The sequence below is a fragment of the Megascapheus bottae genome, chromosome 20 (assembly GCF_031878675.1).
Source record: "Megascapheus bottae isolate mThoBot1 chromosome 20, mThoBot2.hap1, whole genome shotgun sequence".
NCBI lineage: Eukaryota > Metazoa > Chordata > Mammalia > Rodentia > Geomyidae > Megascapheus > Megascapheus bottae.
The window spans coordinates 27,508,281-27,521,876 of NC_143528.1; the positions used below are offsets into that span (position 1 = coordinate 27,508,281).

The 13,596-nt window shown below is 39.2% G+C and overlaps 1 protein-coding gene across 2 annotated transcripts in view; it reads right to left on the minus strand.

Moving 5' to 3' along the window:
- The window catches only part of Galnt7 (polypeptide N-acetylgalactosaminyltransferase 7), a 123,857-nt gene that overhangs the window by 47,931 nt on the left and 62,330 nt on the right, over positions 1-13,596 (minus strand). For both annotated transcript variants that reach the window (XM_090354191.1, XM_090354192.1), the window contains exon 2: positions 7,540-8,000. In XM_090354191.1, the coding sequence (XP_090210317.1) occupies positions 7,540-8,000 (461 nt within the window). The remainder of the gene's footprint in view (positions 1-7,539; positions 8,001-13,596) is intronic.

Below are 13,596 nucleotides of genomic sequence, written 5' to 3' on the forward strand. Positions count from 1 at the left end.
GACCCACAAAAATAAATAAATAAATAAATAAATAAATAAATAAATAAATAAATAGATTGGCAATTGCTGTTCTACCACGTCACGTTCACAACACTCCGGGCTGCCCTAGGGGTCCCGGCTGCTGGGCCTACAGAGGCAGCCATGAAGAAGAATGGGAAGACCAGGTAGTTGAAGTGTGTAAAAGTCCCAAGAGATATCCAAGGTTGAACAACCCTAATCAGCATATTAAAATCCCATAGTATTTCAACATTGGAAACATGTGGGCCTCCAGTCTCTTGCCGCAAACAACAATTTCTGTTGCTTTAAGGATTCCAGATTTATGGAGCCTCTATGGACATCAAGAAGGTCTTCAAGGTGGAGAAATCTTTGGTGGTACTCTAGATTCTGTTAAGAAGATTGACACCCCTGCTGGAGTGGAAGCGAGTGTTTTTGACATCTTCCTCAGGCATTCATCCTTCAGTATGGCCTTTGCAACTTACACTGACTCCAAACTCTGTGAGCATGGGGAACTTGAAGAGAAGCCATGTAAATTCACCATGTGGGGGAAGAGCCTGCAGCAATTCCCAGTGCTTTCAGAATGCCAGAACCCACCAGTGTGAGCAGTCACCCCACTTCCCATAGGATACAACAATGAACTCATGCAGGAGAGAAGCTGTACGTGTCAACAATGTGGGAAAGCTTTTAGTTCTTCCTGTTACATTAAAATACACGAAAGAACGCACAGTGGGGCGAAGCCTTATGTGTGCCTGCAGTGCAGGAAGGCCTTCAGCTATCCTGGTTATGTTAAGACACAAGAAAGGACGCACAATGGAGAGAAGCCCCATGTCTGCCAGCAGTGTTGGAAAGCCTTTTTTACTCTGAGTGATGTTCAAAAGCACGAATGAACTCACAGTGGTGAGAAACCCTTTTTGTGTAAGGAATGCGGCAAAGCCTTCATTGCTTCAAGCTCCTTGCACAAACATCAAATAACTCACACTAAAGAGAAGCCCTTGGGTATGTAGACAGTGTAGCAAAGCCTTCAGGTCTTGTGGTTACATGACCACACTGGAGAGAAACCTATGTGTGTAAGCAGTGTGGGAAAGCATTTGGGCAATCCAGTCACTGTCTCATCCATGAGAGAACTCACACTGGAGAGAAGCCTTATGTGTGTAAGCAGTGCGGGAAAGCCTTCTTTACCCGGAGTGGTAGATGGAAACACGAACAAACTCATAGTGAAAAGAAACCCTTCCTCTGTAACAAATGTGGATAACCCTTCAATGATTCTAGTTCCTTACACAAATATAAAATAACACACTGGAAAGAACAGCTTTCCCCAGAAGCAATATAAGACAGCCAGTTTGAACAAACTGAGTGGATAAAAGCCTCTGTGAAAGCAATGTGGGAAAGCCTTTGGTGATTCTGACTCTTTGCACAAATGCATAGTAATGCACACTGGAAGGAAAACTAATTACAAGCAATGTTGATCAAGAGCCTCTTTGTTGGATGATGCTCAGAGACATTTATGAACTTACAGAGGATAGAAATTCTTTGTATGTAAGCAGTGTAGAAAAACTAGTTATTCCACTTGTATTAAAATATATAAAGAGAGTCATAAAAAGCAGAGACTGTTTGAGGGTATACAACATGTAGAAAACACCTACAAGCGTGAGTAGTGTGAAAATCTTCATTTCCTTAAGACATGAACAGACCCATTGGGTGCTGTGAGTTAGTTGTGAAATGTCTTCCACTGATGTCATCTCAGCTGGTGACACTATCTTAGGTGTTTGTACAAAGTTTCTACAGCCAGGCAGGTCAAGATGGCACAGAATGTCTGTTGAAGGTTTTGCCTTCCCTCGACTCTGGTCTCTCTCTCTCTCTCATTTTCTTCTCCTTTTCTCTGTGAGTTGTAACACCAGCCTTAAGTTCCAGCTCCGTAACAATCAATAATACCAGACTGTCGTGGAAATCTGGGCCTGTAAGTAACCCAAGACAAATTTCTCTCTTGCGCAGGGTGGTGGGATTAGAATTTCACAATAAGCTCAGGCTAATCTTAGTTGGAGTCCTGAGGTACATAGAAGACTTGTCCAAAAACAAGTCAAACATGATAAATGAATAAATACTATCACTTAAAAAATCAGCTTTTGGAATCAGCCAAGAAAAGAATTATCTGGTATATAAAGGCAAAAATAAAAATGTAAACTAAAAAAAAAATCTTCTACAGATGAACTTAAGCAAGTCAATAGCAATCATATTATCATGTGCATACTTTTCAGAATTTTCAAAACACTTTTTTCACCTATTATTTCACTATGCAAAGGCAACTAAGATAGCTTTCTATAAAACTAAAATGCAAAAGGTGTGCTAAGTGGGAGGAAATGTTAATATTAGAAGCATATGAATTTGCTCAACCAGTCAAAATATTTAATTCATTTGTTTGAAGGAAAATAACTTGGATTCTATACCTCTATAAGTCTTTTCAGGCATAAGGATAAGAATAATTTCCATATGCTTGCATCAGCAATTCACAAGAAAGGAGGTAAAATTTCAAACTTATTACAATCTCTCTCTCTCTCTTTTTTAACTACGCCTACAAATACAACTTTCCACTTCTTCTCATAGGCTGGTACTCCACCCTGAGTGGCTCTGTGTAAGTTCACCAAAACCAGGAAGCAAGCCAATGTAGATGAACAAGCTCTAGGTAGAATGACTTGTTCTATCCGTACCATTCTGTTTCCACAAATGGCATCATTCTTCTTTGTGTTATTGGGCTTCAACGTCTTGAATTTAACTTAATTATATTCGATGACCTGTCAAAGCCAACGAATTCTGTTTTGTTCTTATACCGAGTCTCCTTTTCCTAGATCTCTCACCTTCACTGAAGTCCCTATTTCAGTTCCATCAACTCACTAAGAGGAAGGTCTCCACCTCCTAACTCACTTCAGATCTCCCTACCACTGTGATAGTCTAAAGTTCTCGTTCTCAATCTTCAGCGAGTCTGACTTCCAAATGCTGAACAGACTTTGTGAATGGTATGGTGTCCTTTCAATGTCCTACGTAAAGCCAGCTGGCTTTTTCTGTACATGCTTTCTGCTTATCCTTGTCTTCTGCTCTTGTACCCTCTTGCTAGGAGTGTGTACCCACCTTTCAGAGGTCAACCTGAGTACCCTCTCCATGTGTTCTTCTCTGTGTCTCCTGGTGCGACTTCTCTTTACTCTGAAGAACACCATTCCTCTAGCTCTTCTATTCTACCTTCTGCTGTAGCATTCTTTCCTCTTCCCTCACATGATGGTAATGCGCTGTGTTCTCACTGACGTGACCTGAGGCAGACTTGTACAGTGCCTTGTATACACTGGAGACACTCAAGCATTAAAGAAAATCATATCTTTGAATGAAAAGTAAGTATGGAAAGGATGAAGTCATTCTTGATTCAAGTATTTGAAAAGCAGCAACCTTCAGTTCACTTGGAATCAACAAATAGTAAATTACACTCAGCCAGTGAATAGATTTCAAAGCTACCGCATCCATGAGTCACACTGGCAGCTGGGCAGTTGGGTCCCACTTTTTGGTAGAGAATATTCAGCTGGAACAGCCACAAGAACGAACAAGTTAACCACAGGTTCAGGTGGCACGGCTGGGTCAACTGCCTGAAGTTGGGCTGCTAAGCTTTGCAGGTGGCTCATTTATGCCACTGACAGAGGCAAGAGAACAAGGCCATTCAGACCCACATCCTAAAGCTGCACATGGGCAGCAACACGATCTAGCTGCAGATGGCTCCGCAGTGCATTTTCTATGAGGGTGAGGGAGACAATATTTGGTGTGCTGCCAACGCGTTGCCAGTGAAAGTACTAATATGCAAATAAAATACTATGCAAAATTTAGGGGCTAAAGTCACTTTACACATTCTAGCTTATGAATTACTCTACCCAGAATTCTTTGTCATTTAATTCTAATCCCAGTCCTTGAGAGAAATGCTAGACCCACTTTAAGAATTAGGTAACTGAATTTGGAGAGGCTAAATAACAGATGGAAGGTTTTGCATGTGAAAACACAGGCAGATCCATTCATTTCTCCATTCCCTCAGAAGTTAATTTAATAAGATGGTACTATTGAACCTCTCTGTGTCAGGTACTGGGGGTAATTTAGCAAAGAAAATAGACATAGTCCTTTATTATAGTCTATAACCTAGTGAGAAAGACACTTAACAAACTAAATAACCCATTATTTAATTATAAAATTGTAATACTTCCTTCACAATCCTGGAAGATACTAAGTCCTCTCTACATTATATACTATATAAAATATTACATTATATAATTACTATAAAGTATTATATATTACATATAATTATACACAGTATATTACATTATATGTATTTATATAGTTATGTCATGATGCTAGATTTCCACTTCTACTTTCTTTGCATATTTCACTTACCACTTCTACCTTAAACATTAATTGTATGAAGGCCAAAAATCTACGGGGTGGCACTATCTTGGCCATGGAATTTTACTTTGAAATGGCAATGGAGCATTCATAGAATAAAATGGGGTCTTAAAAATTAGATGTCAAGGATAGAGGTCCAATACTGACCTAAAGGACAGGAAGTAACAACTGTAAGAAGAGAAAAAGCAGGGCTAAGAACGGGGACAGACACCCTTGCTTATCTCATATTGTTACAGTATTTCACCTGGTTATATGATATATTGTATATACGTATTTGGTTATTTGAAGTAGGATAGGGAAGGGAGGAAAACAAGATGAGGGAAGGGGGTGGGGGAGGGAAATGGGGACCAAGACATGAGAAAGGGTATCAATGTATGTGAAGTAATAAGCCTTCTATCTGGTGAATATAATGTAACCCTTCTATTAATTACAATAAAAATATGGGAAAAAACAGAAAGGGGACAGACAGGCCACTTTAGTTTGGGCACTGCAGAGAAGGAGTATAGCAACAAGGGAAGCTTACAAGGCACTCCCTGCCTCCAGAGTCACAGCATGAGGGCGACTGCAGGCCAGGAGCTTGGGTTGTTAGTTGAGGTACAGTGGGAAGGGACAGAATTAGTTACATTTGGGCTTCCCGAAGATCTCATTGGTTTCTATGTAATAGGAAGCAGGCGACTTCTGTAGGATTCCAAAGAAGATGATGATCACATGGCACAGTGTTGGCAATGGAGAGGAAAGAAATGATCCTCAGAGGTGATGTGAGCTATGTTTAGATGCAGAGATGGGAAGCCCAGCCCTGAAGGTATGGACTGGGTGAAGAACAGAGGATGAATCAAACTCCTGTGCACATCTCTACGTCCTATCCATCATACAGTTATCTTAGTATAGTTCTAGAAATTATATTTAAATGATGAAAAACTAAAAATAGTTTTTCTCTGCACACTAAGCTCACTTGCTCTGAGGTTCACAGTCTAAAGATAGGCATTAGGTATGATATGGTAGAAACACTAAGCCATCTTGGGATGAACGACAGCTTTGCCTCCCCGCTTTCTGGGTTTAGAAAAGGGATCCCACTTCTGAGTCTCAGACTTCACATACCCAGGTAAGAACTCTCACACTTCATGGAATACCCAGAGCAGGTTTGCTATTTTTTTTTTCTCGTTTCAAAACCAGAGATTAAAAGCTCTTTGCTCCAGAATAAAACTCATGCAGTAGAAAGAGAGTAAGTGGCTGGGAATGTGGCTTAGTGGTAGAATCCTTGCCTACCATGCAAGAATTCAGTTCCTCAGTACCACATAAACAAAAAAGGCAGGAAGTGGCGCTGTGGCTAAGGGTAGCAAAAGAAGCTCAGGTACAGTGCCTAGGCCCTGAGTTCAAGCGCCAGGAATGGAAAAAAAAAAAAAAAGAAGTGATAGATTTTTTCCTCTATCTGCTTCCTACCTCCCTTTCCACCTTTAATGTGACAAGGCTGTCAGCTGAGGAGTTTCTGTAGCCAAGTGCTGTAGGACTGAGTGCTGTGTTGGTAATTGGGGCACACTCTAGATTTGGAACCATAGAGCTTCTTATGGGTCCTAAGGAGCACTCACATGGCAGTTCTAAGCCTCCATACACCCTCACCTCCTACCTAGCAGGCTGCCAGAGAAAATACGGGACATTCAGGAAAATCTGGATTTCAGATATGCAAAAAGTACTGAAGTATTTTTTCCCCATTAAGTATTTGGAGCTTACTTAGATTAAATGTTTTCCTTTATTTGTCTGAAAATAAAATTTAACTGAGCATCTTCTACTGGCAACCCTATAACTATGAAAACCTGTACTAGGAATAAATAATTCCAGGATACTTCCTTCACAGCCCTGTAAAATACTAATAAATTTTCAACTCTTTTCTGGTTTTATACACACACACACATACACACACACATACACACACACACACGCACGAACATAAACACACACATATATATATATATATATGTGTGTGTGTATATATACATATAAAACAGACATATATAATCTCATTATGCTATACTTCTACTCCTGCTTTCTTGCATATTTATATATAAAACAGACATATATAATCTCATTATGCTATACTTCTACTCCTGCTTTCTTGCATATTTATATATAAAACAGACATATATAATCTCATTATGCTACACTTTCACTTCTGCTTTCTTTGCATATTTCACTTTCCACTTGTACTTTAAACATTAATTGTATGAAGGCCTAAAACCTACGGAGTAGCATTCTCTTGGGCATGAAATTTTACTTTGTGGTAATAGATTATGCTGATGTGTGCTTATGTGATCTTTTTAAATAAAGATTATGTTATCACTACACCATCAGGAATACAATTTGAGAGGTTTCTAATAGTGACGACTTAAATTAACATCCCATTAATGAAGAAATCTACTTAGATTCTGTATTATTGAACTTGGTTATTAAGTAGACTAGAGATAAAATTTTGACTTCAGTTATTAGCCGCTGTCCATCGAAAGTTAAGGGTTGCAAATTCTTCATTTAAAATCATGACAGGTGAAAGAAATTTAAAATATACGTTACATATTTTTTGTTGTTTCTATGTAAGCAATCCTTTTATGTATACTCAAGAGTTTCAATTATTGGTATCAGTAAAGGGAGGAGGAAAAAAAAACCAAAAACAAATTAAAGAAAACATAGATGTAGTTAGCTGAATGACATGCTCAGTGAGGAATTAGTATGCCCCATTGTTCCAAAAGATGAGGAGTTTCTTTACTCCAGAAGGAAAATCAACACAGTGAGGAAGTTCTGGTGTTAAAATAGTATCCAGTAAGCTAATAAAGTATTTTAAAATGTGGCTATTTTTCATTCTAATGCTAGCTTATTTTCTTATTGTGAACTGGAAGCAAAAACACTCAGATTGGTAGCAGTCTGGGGAGAAAACCCCATTATTAAATACAGCATACCCTCCCATGGTGCAATAACATTCCTTTCTAGCCATTTTGCTGACCAAAGGTCCCTTATTTCATTGAAATAAAGGCACAAGTGTTTTTCCTGTTCCTAGTAATCAAACTAAATCTAAGTATCTCTTATGACAACAGCTGTCCCCATTTTAGAAAGAAGAGGATGTGTGCTTACTCTTCTTGACGCAAGTCATTGACGCAACGGTCCAGTGAGATCATGTCACTTGCCACCATGTTAAATCCAAACTCTTTAATGCTGGCTTGAATTGCTTCTTTGAATTCTGGTCCCAAAACCAATGGCTTGGCTTCCTCTCCAGGGCCACCAACCACTCCGTGAGGCTCAGGTTCTTTGGGTTCAAAGTTACCGAGGATGCCTGGGCGTAGCACAGGATCATGGTAGGTGAATGTCTGAGGCTTAAATGTGAGGTACTGCCTGTGGATTATGTCTTTTTGGGCATTTCCTCCAGCATGGTGCTCCTGTTCATGTCTGGCCTTGTTTTTTCTTCTAATAGACTCTAAGTCCACTTCTACTCCTTCAACATGAGGCCATGGTACCACGGGTTTGAATCTGGCATCCCCAGGAGCCATTCCATTGCCTCCTCGGTTAGGCATAGGGTTATTGACATCTCTGTCTTCCTACACAAAAGGGAGGGGGATATACAATGAGTACAAGCAGGCAAACCACCGCAGCTGAGTTCATGACACAAATTTTCATATTTTAAAAAAAACCGAGGCAACAATAAAACAGTTATAAAATATAACCAGGCCATCATTAACCAAAATTTCCCATTAGAATTTCCATCGGGGTGGAAAGAAATACCAAGCAATCAGCTGTCTCCTCACCTTACTATTCCAAATATATGAATGAACACATTTTGTACTTCACACTTTATAATCTAACTCTCTGCTAAAGCACTGTATATTAAGAGTTGGAGCGATGAGTTTCTAGGATCTCATTGAAACAGTCAAAAGGCCTTGGACAATAGTATCTGCCACAATTATCTATTTGATACATGAAGAACATAAGCTTTTGTCAGCAATGCAGCCGTATGGTCACAGTGATATTCAGTGGATGGCATCTGTTGTCCAACAAGCTTCCTGCCCCAAATGGCACAGAGATAGGGTAGAGTTGTGAACTCAATAAGTCCAATACAGTGTTTTGGTTTTGGTTTTTTCTTAACTCAGAGGTTAGCTGAATTCAGAACTATGGCATAGAGAAAGACAAACAAAACAAAACTCTTTAGTAATAAATATATCCAAATTAGTTTGTGTGTATATATATGTACACATGAGTACATGCCTGTACAGGGGCTTTAACTCAATGCCTATGCTCCTAACTTTTTTTTTTGGGGGGGTGGCATTCTACCATTTGAGCTATGCCTACAAGTTGGCTTTTCGCAGGTGAATGGGATATAAAAATCTGGATGATATATCTGCCTAGGCTACCTTTAACCACAACTTTGGCTTTCAGATCTCAGCCTCCTGAGCAGTTAGGTTTATAGATGGGAACCACTAGTGCTTAGCTTCAGTGCAGGCTTTTAAACCATGCCTTATTCCTACCTAGTTTGCTTTATTTCAGAGGTTAAACAGATCTATAAGTAAAGATATTCAGCAAGAAATCTTTTTTCTACTTGGACAATCTTCACCTCTGAAGATCTTTCTATACAGAAATTCTGAGGTACAATGCATTAAGCCAGTACTATTCTTTTCACAAAACAGTGTTCCTCAATATTGGCATCTCCTCAGTGAATGTGAAAAAAACTGAAGTCCATGGCTCACTCTCAGATGCTATGATTTAATTGGACTTGGCATTTGGATTTTTTAAGCACCCCTTGTTCTAATATGCATCTGAACCTGAGAACCATTAGCCTAAAGAGATCCATCTGCTATAATTAGACATGGGAGGGACAGTGGATATGCACAGCTGGCCAAGAGAGATGCTCACACACAGAGAACTGCAAACCAGGCTGCTGGCATTCTGCTCTTTCACTCCACAGTAAGATGATGAGATTCCATAACAGAATCTTATAACAATGGTATGGTCATTCAAATGATCATCATTTGATTAACACTTTTCTTATCATTAAAAGTGACGTTTAAAACTTTGCTTTAAAGAATACACAATAGGCTTGGGGGGGCACTCTGGCTCAAGTGGCAAATGTATCTGCCTAGCAAGTATGAGGCTAGAGTTCAAACCTCAGTATTGACCATCTGCCCCCTGCAAAAACAAGCATACAAAAGTAAAACTCTACATATATGTAGGTTGCAATCAACTGGTTAAAAAAAAAGAATACTGACCTAGAAATACATATTAAAACTGGTATCTAGCCATAGGGCAATAAACAACTCTACTCCATCAAACACAATTTCCATTCCCAGAGACAAGAATATTCTGCATTACTAACAATTTTCTGTCATTTACAAGATTTTAAAATAGCCCAACAGTGGTGAAAATATATAATAGCCTGAAAAGTTGGTTCAAAGACTCTCAGTCAGGGGCCAGAAGTGTGGCCTAGTGGTAGAGTGCTTGCCTAGCAGGTACAAAGTCTTGGGTTCAATTCCTAGGTACCACATACACAGAAAAAGTTGCAAGTGGAGCTATGGCTCAAGTGGTAGAGTGCTAGCCTTGGAAAAACCCAAGGACAGTGCTTGATTTCAAGCCCCAGGATGGGCAGAAAGAAAAGGAAGAGAGAGAAAGAGGAGAGAGGAGAGGAGAGGAGAAAGGAAGACAGAGAAAGAAGAGAGAGGAGAGGAGGGGGGGGAGGGGAGGGGAGAGAAACCCAGTCATATATTTTGGTCCTTAGTGTGATGCAGCCTGATTCCAACACCTTTCTTTGAACATATGCCTTGAAGATAGGGCTTCTGGATCAGGCTTCTGATTGGCTTATATCTGGGTATTAGGAACTTAGCATGAGCTAAGTTGTGAGCACTAACAAAGGTCAAGGGTAACTAGGTAGAAGTCTACTTTGATCCAAATCTGACATTCACGAAGGACTAAGGATTCTCCTGGGAACTAACCAATCCTAAGAGAAGTAAGTAAGCACAATTGCAATGGAGAAGAAGGCAATGAAGCTGAGGAATAATTCCAATTAAAAATATCCACTTCTCCAATCGATCTCTTGGCTTTTTCTGAAATTATACTGATTTATAGTAGTATTGTAAGTGAATTAAAATAAACTATTAAGAAAAAAGGCTACAGAACCTGAGTTAATATTGAACTAAGGGTAACACAAAAGGAAGCATTCTCTCATTTCCATTTTTCACATGAGCTCCAATGAATTGGAGAAACAAACAGGAACTGAGGGGAAGAAAATGGTTATGGAAGAGTCGATTTGAATAGGTCGTCCAATGTCAAAATCTATAGCACAGCATCTCTACTCACTCAGTTATCCAGTGTTCCTTTGGAGGAAAATTGTATACAAGAATATATAGAATACGTATTACATGAAATCAAGCTATCTAAATGGTGAAATATATACTTAGAGTTTATGTTGGCCTATGTTAATATAAAGATTGCAAATTTAAACCCCTCTCAAATTCATCCACTTTAAAAGAGCTGTTTTAATAGACTCAAACTTCATGCTTATCTTCCTCTTAAAAGTAAGTGGTCTTGATCTCTTTTTCTGACATAAAGACCTCACATCTAATCTAAAACTGGTGGGGTTCTGTGAGAAGCCTATCAGTTATTCCATTGCCAGGAGAGCTGTTTTATTTTATTTTAGTTTAGTTTAGTTTTTCATTCTCTCCTAAGCATGGTGACTGGTTTTATACATCCATTTCCTAAGGAACATCAGTTCTGATCTTCAAAGCATTTTCAGTCTATTGCTTCTCGAATATTTCCATTTATCTCCCTCGTGCATAAACCACAAAACTGTTACTCTTTACTATCTTCACTTCTTCAGAGACTGGATGACAACATACTCAACTTATGAAGTCAAAACCTGTGTTTCATACTCATTATCTACTTTGGTTTTATCTATGCAACTGGCACTGAAGATGAAATCCCGGCAGTTCTCACACTTGGAAGTTCTTGAATTTGATCACTTCAGTTATCCTTATCTTCCATTGCCTCATTTGAGCCATGGTCACTTCGAATAGCAGTAATGAGAATGACTGCCAACAATAGTCTGCTTTATATACATTAGCTTATTTAATTACCTGTTAGGTACTATGGTTATCTTCCACATAAAAAAATCTGAAAATTACTCAAGAACAGAATCAGTGGAGTCAAAATCTGAACCCACATAGGCTGACTTAGGACCTTCATGCCTCTCAGCCTAACACTTACACTTCCCGAATCTATTGTTTTTCCTATACAAGAGACATAGGGATTCTCTAACATTCAAATATGAGCAAGTTAATTCTCCCTGCTTACAACCCTCCAGTGAGTGCCCTCTGACCTCAGCCGAGTTTGCATTCCCAAACAAGTTGATTTTCCATACTTCAGCATTTCTGGGATGTCTCCATCCCAGCAGGAGACCCTTTTTGGAAAGGGCCAAGAAGTGAATATTTTTGACTTTATAACCATAAGTTCTCTGTGGCAACTATTCAAGTTTGCCTCTGTAGTGTGAAAGCAGACAGAAATGAAAGAATCCAGAAATGAACAGTAAACCCTATATACAAGCACATATGATAAGCTAGATAAAGGCCCTCAACCCCTGTACTATTGTACATGTTCTAGGAAATCAGTGGAGCTATATTACGCACCGCACATTCTCAATGCTTCTCCTGAGGTACAACTACTCAGTAAATGTTTTATTTATTGAATGCATGAATGACTCCTAAAACTTCTGCTATGTTAGTAAGAGACTCCTTTGACGAGAAGATGGGAACATAGAAAAGGGGGAAAATGAAATGGGTGAGTCATGTTTAGAACAAAGAGATCCTTACATTATGAATTTACCAGAGACATAGGCTACATTCTCTGTTCCATGTTCATTGTACTCTAAATAATGAGACACAATGGCACCAGAAAAATTGAATTTGCTCGCTTCTCAAAGCTTATATGCCATCAATTCTGAAGGCAGAAAGAACCAAGAACTAGATTTGTCTGTCTACCCCTGAGTCAATTAAGAATAATCATGCCAAATCTTGTTGTTATATGCCTCAAAGAATAGCTATAAAGCCATGTCACACTTAACTCCCGTGAGAAGAAAAGCTAAACACCCTCTTGTGAGAGTGAATGGGAATCAGTAGATAGATGATTCTGTGAGGTATGAGTACTATGATACTTTCATCAAAAGCAACAGCTCATCGACTGTACAGAAAAATCAAGAGTCACTGTTGAATACAAGAAGAAAAGAGGATCAGTAGATTCTTTTTAAGATTGCTATAACAATTGTTATGTGCAAAGGGATTAACAAATAAACGCACAATAGTATGAAATACAAGCAGGGTCAGATTGGTCATTATCCATCCTACGACTCACAAAGTCCTCAGAATTCTCCTCTGGAGTGGATATGCTTTAGTGGCAATGTTATGAGTCCAAATAAAGTTCTTCAAAATGGTTTTTAGAGCAAATGACAGTACTCACAGGTTTGTTTGGGTTAGAAACCATAGGTGCACCCTGAAGGAGTACAAAAACCCTGCATATATATTACACGATTTCTTGGTAGGCTGCAATCTAGCAAGGAAGTGGCAGAAATGGCCACAGCTGAGCAATACCCGCACTATTTGGTTAACCGTCTTCATGAGCTACTGAATTTAAAAGTATAATAAGACAAATATTCTGTGATTCTGTGTCCCTTAGGGGGAAAACACATTTAATTAGAAAAAATCACACTAGCATCCTTTCTCTGCCTGTACTTCCTCACCTAGAAGCAGAAGACATAGGGACAAAGCGGAAGGGAGAGAGATTGTTCAAGTAGACATCAGAAGCTCAGAGGAAACAAGGGAAAATGCTCAGACTCAGTGGCAGGACGTAGTGGTGCGAGGTACTCAGGCTGCAACATCTTTTTGTCTCTGCTTGGCTACAGCTGGGTTTTAAACTAATCCATCGGACATTTTTGTGCTGACCAGAGACATTAAGTCTGCCTCTTTTCAGCCTGCTGAGATTGGACTACTCAGTGAGTCAGGAGGAATGGAGAGAGGGTAGCAGAGGTCAAGCAATTTTTCTGTCTAATCACAGCTTTGAAGAGATAAACTGAAGGTTAAACAGAGAATTTACCAATCCTTACCTGTAAGGAATAACATTTCCATGTATATGCTAAGACTCTGAAACTAGGTCACTTCC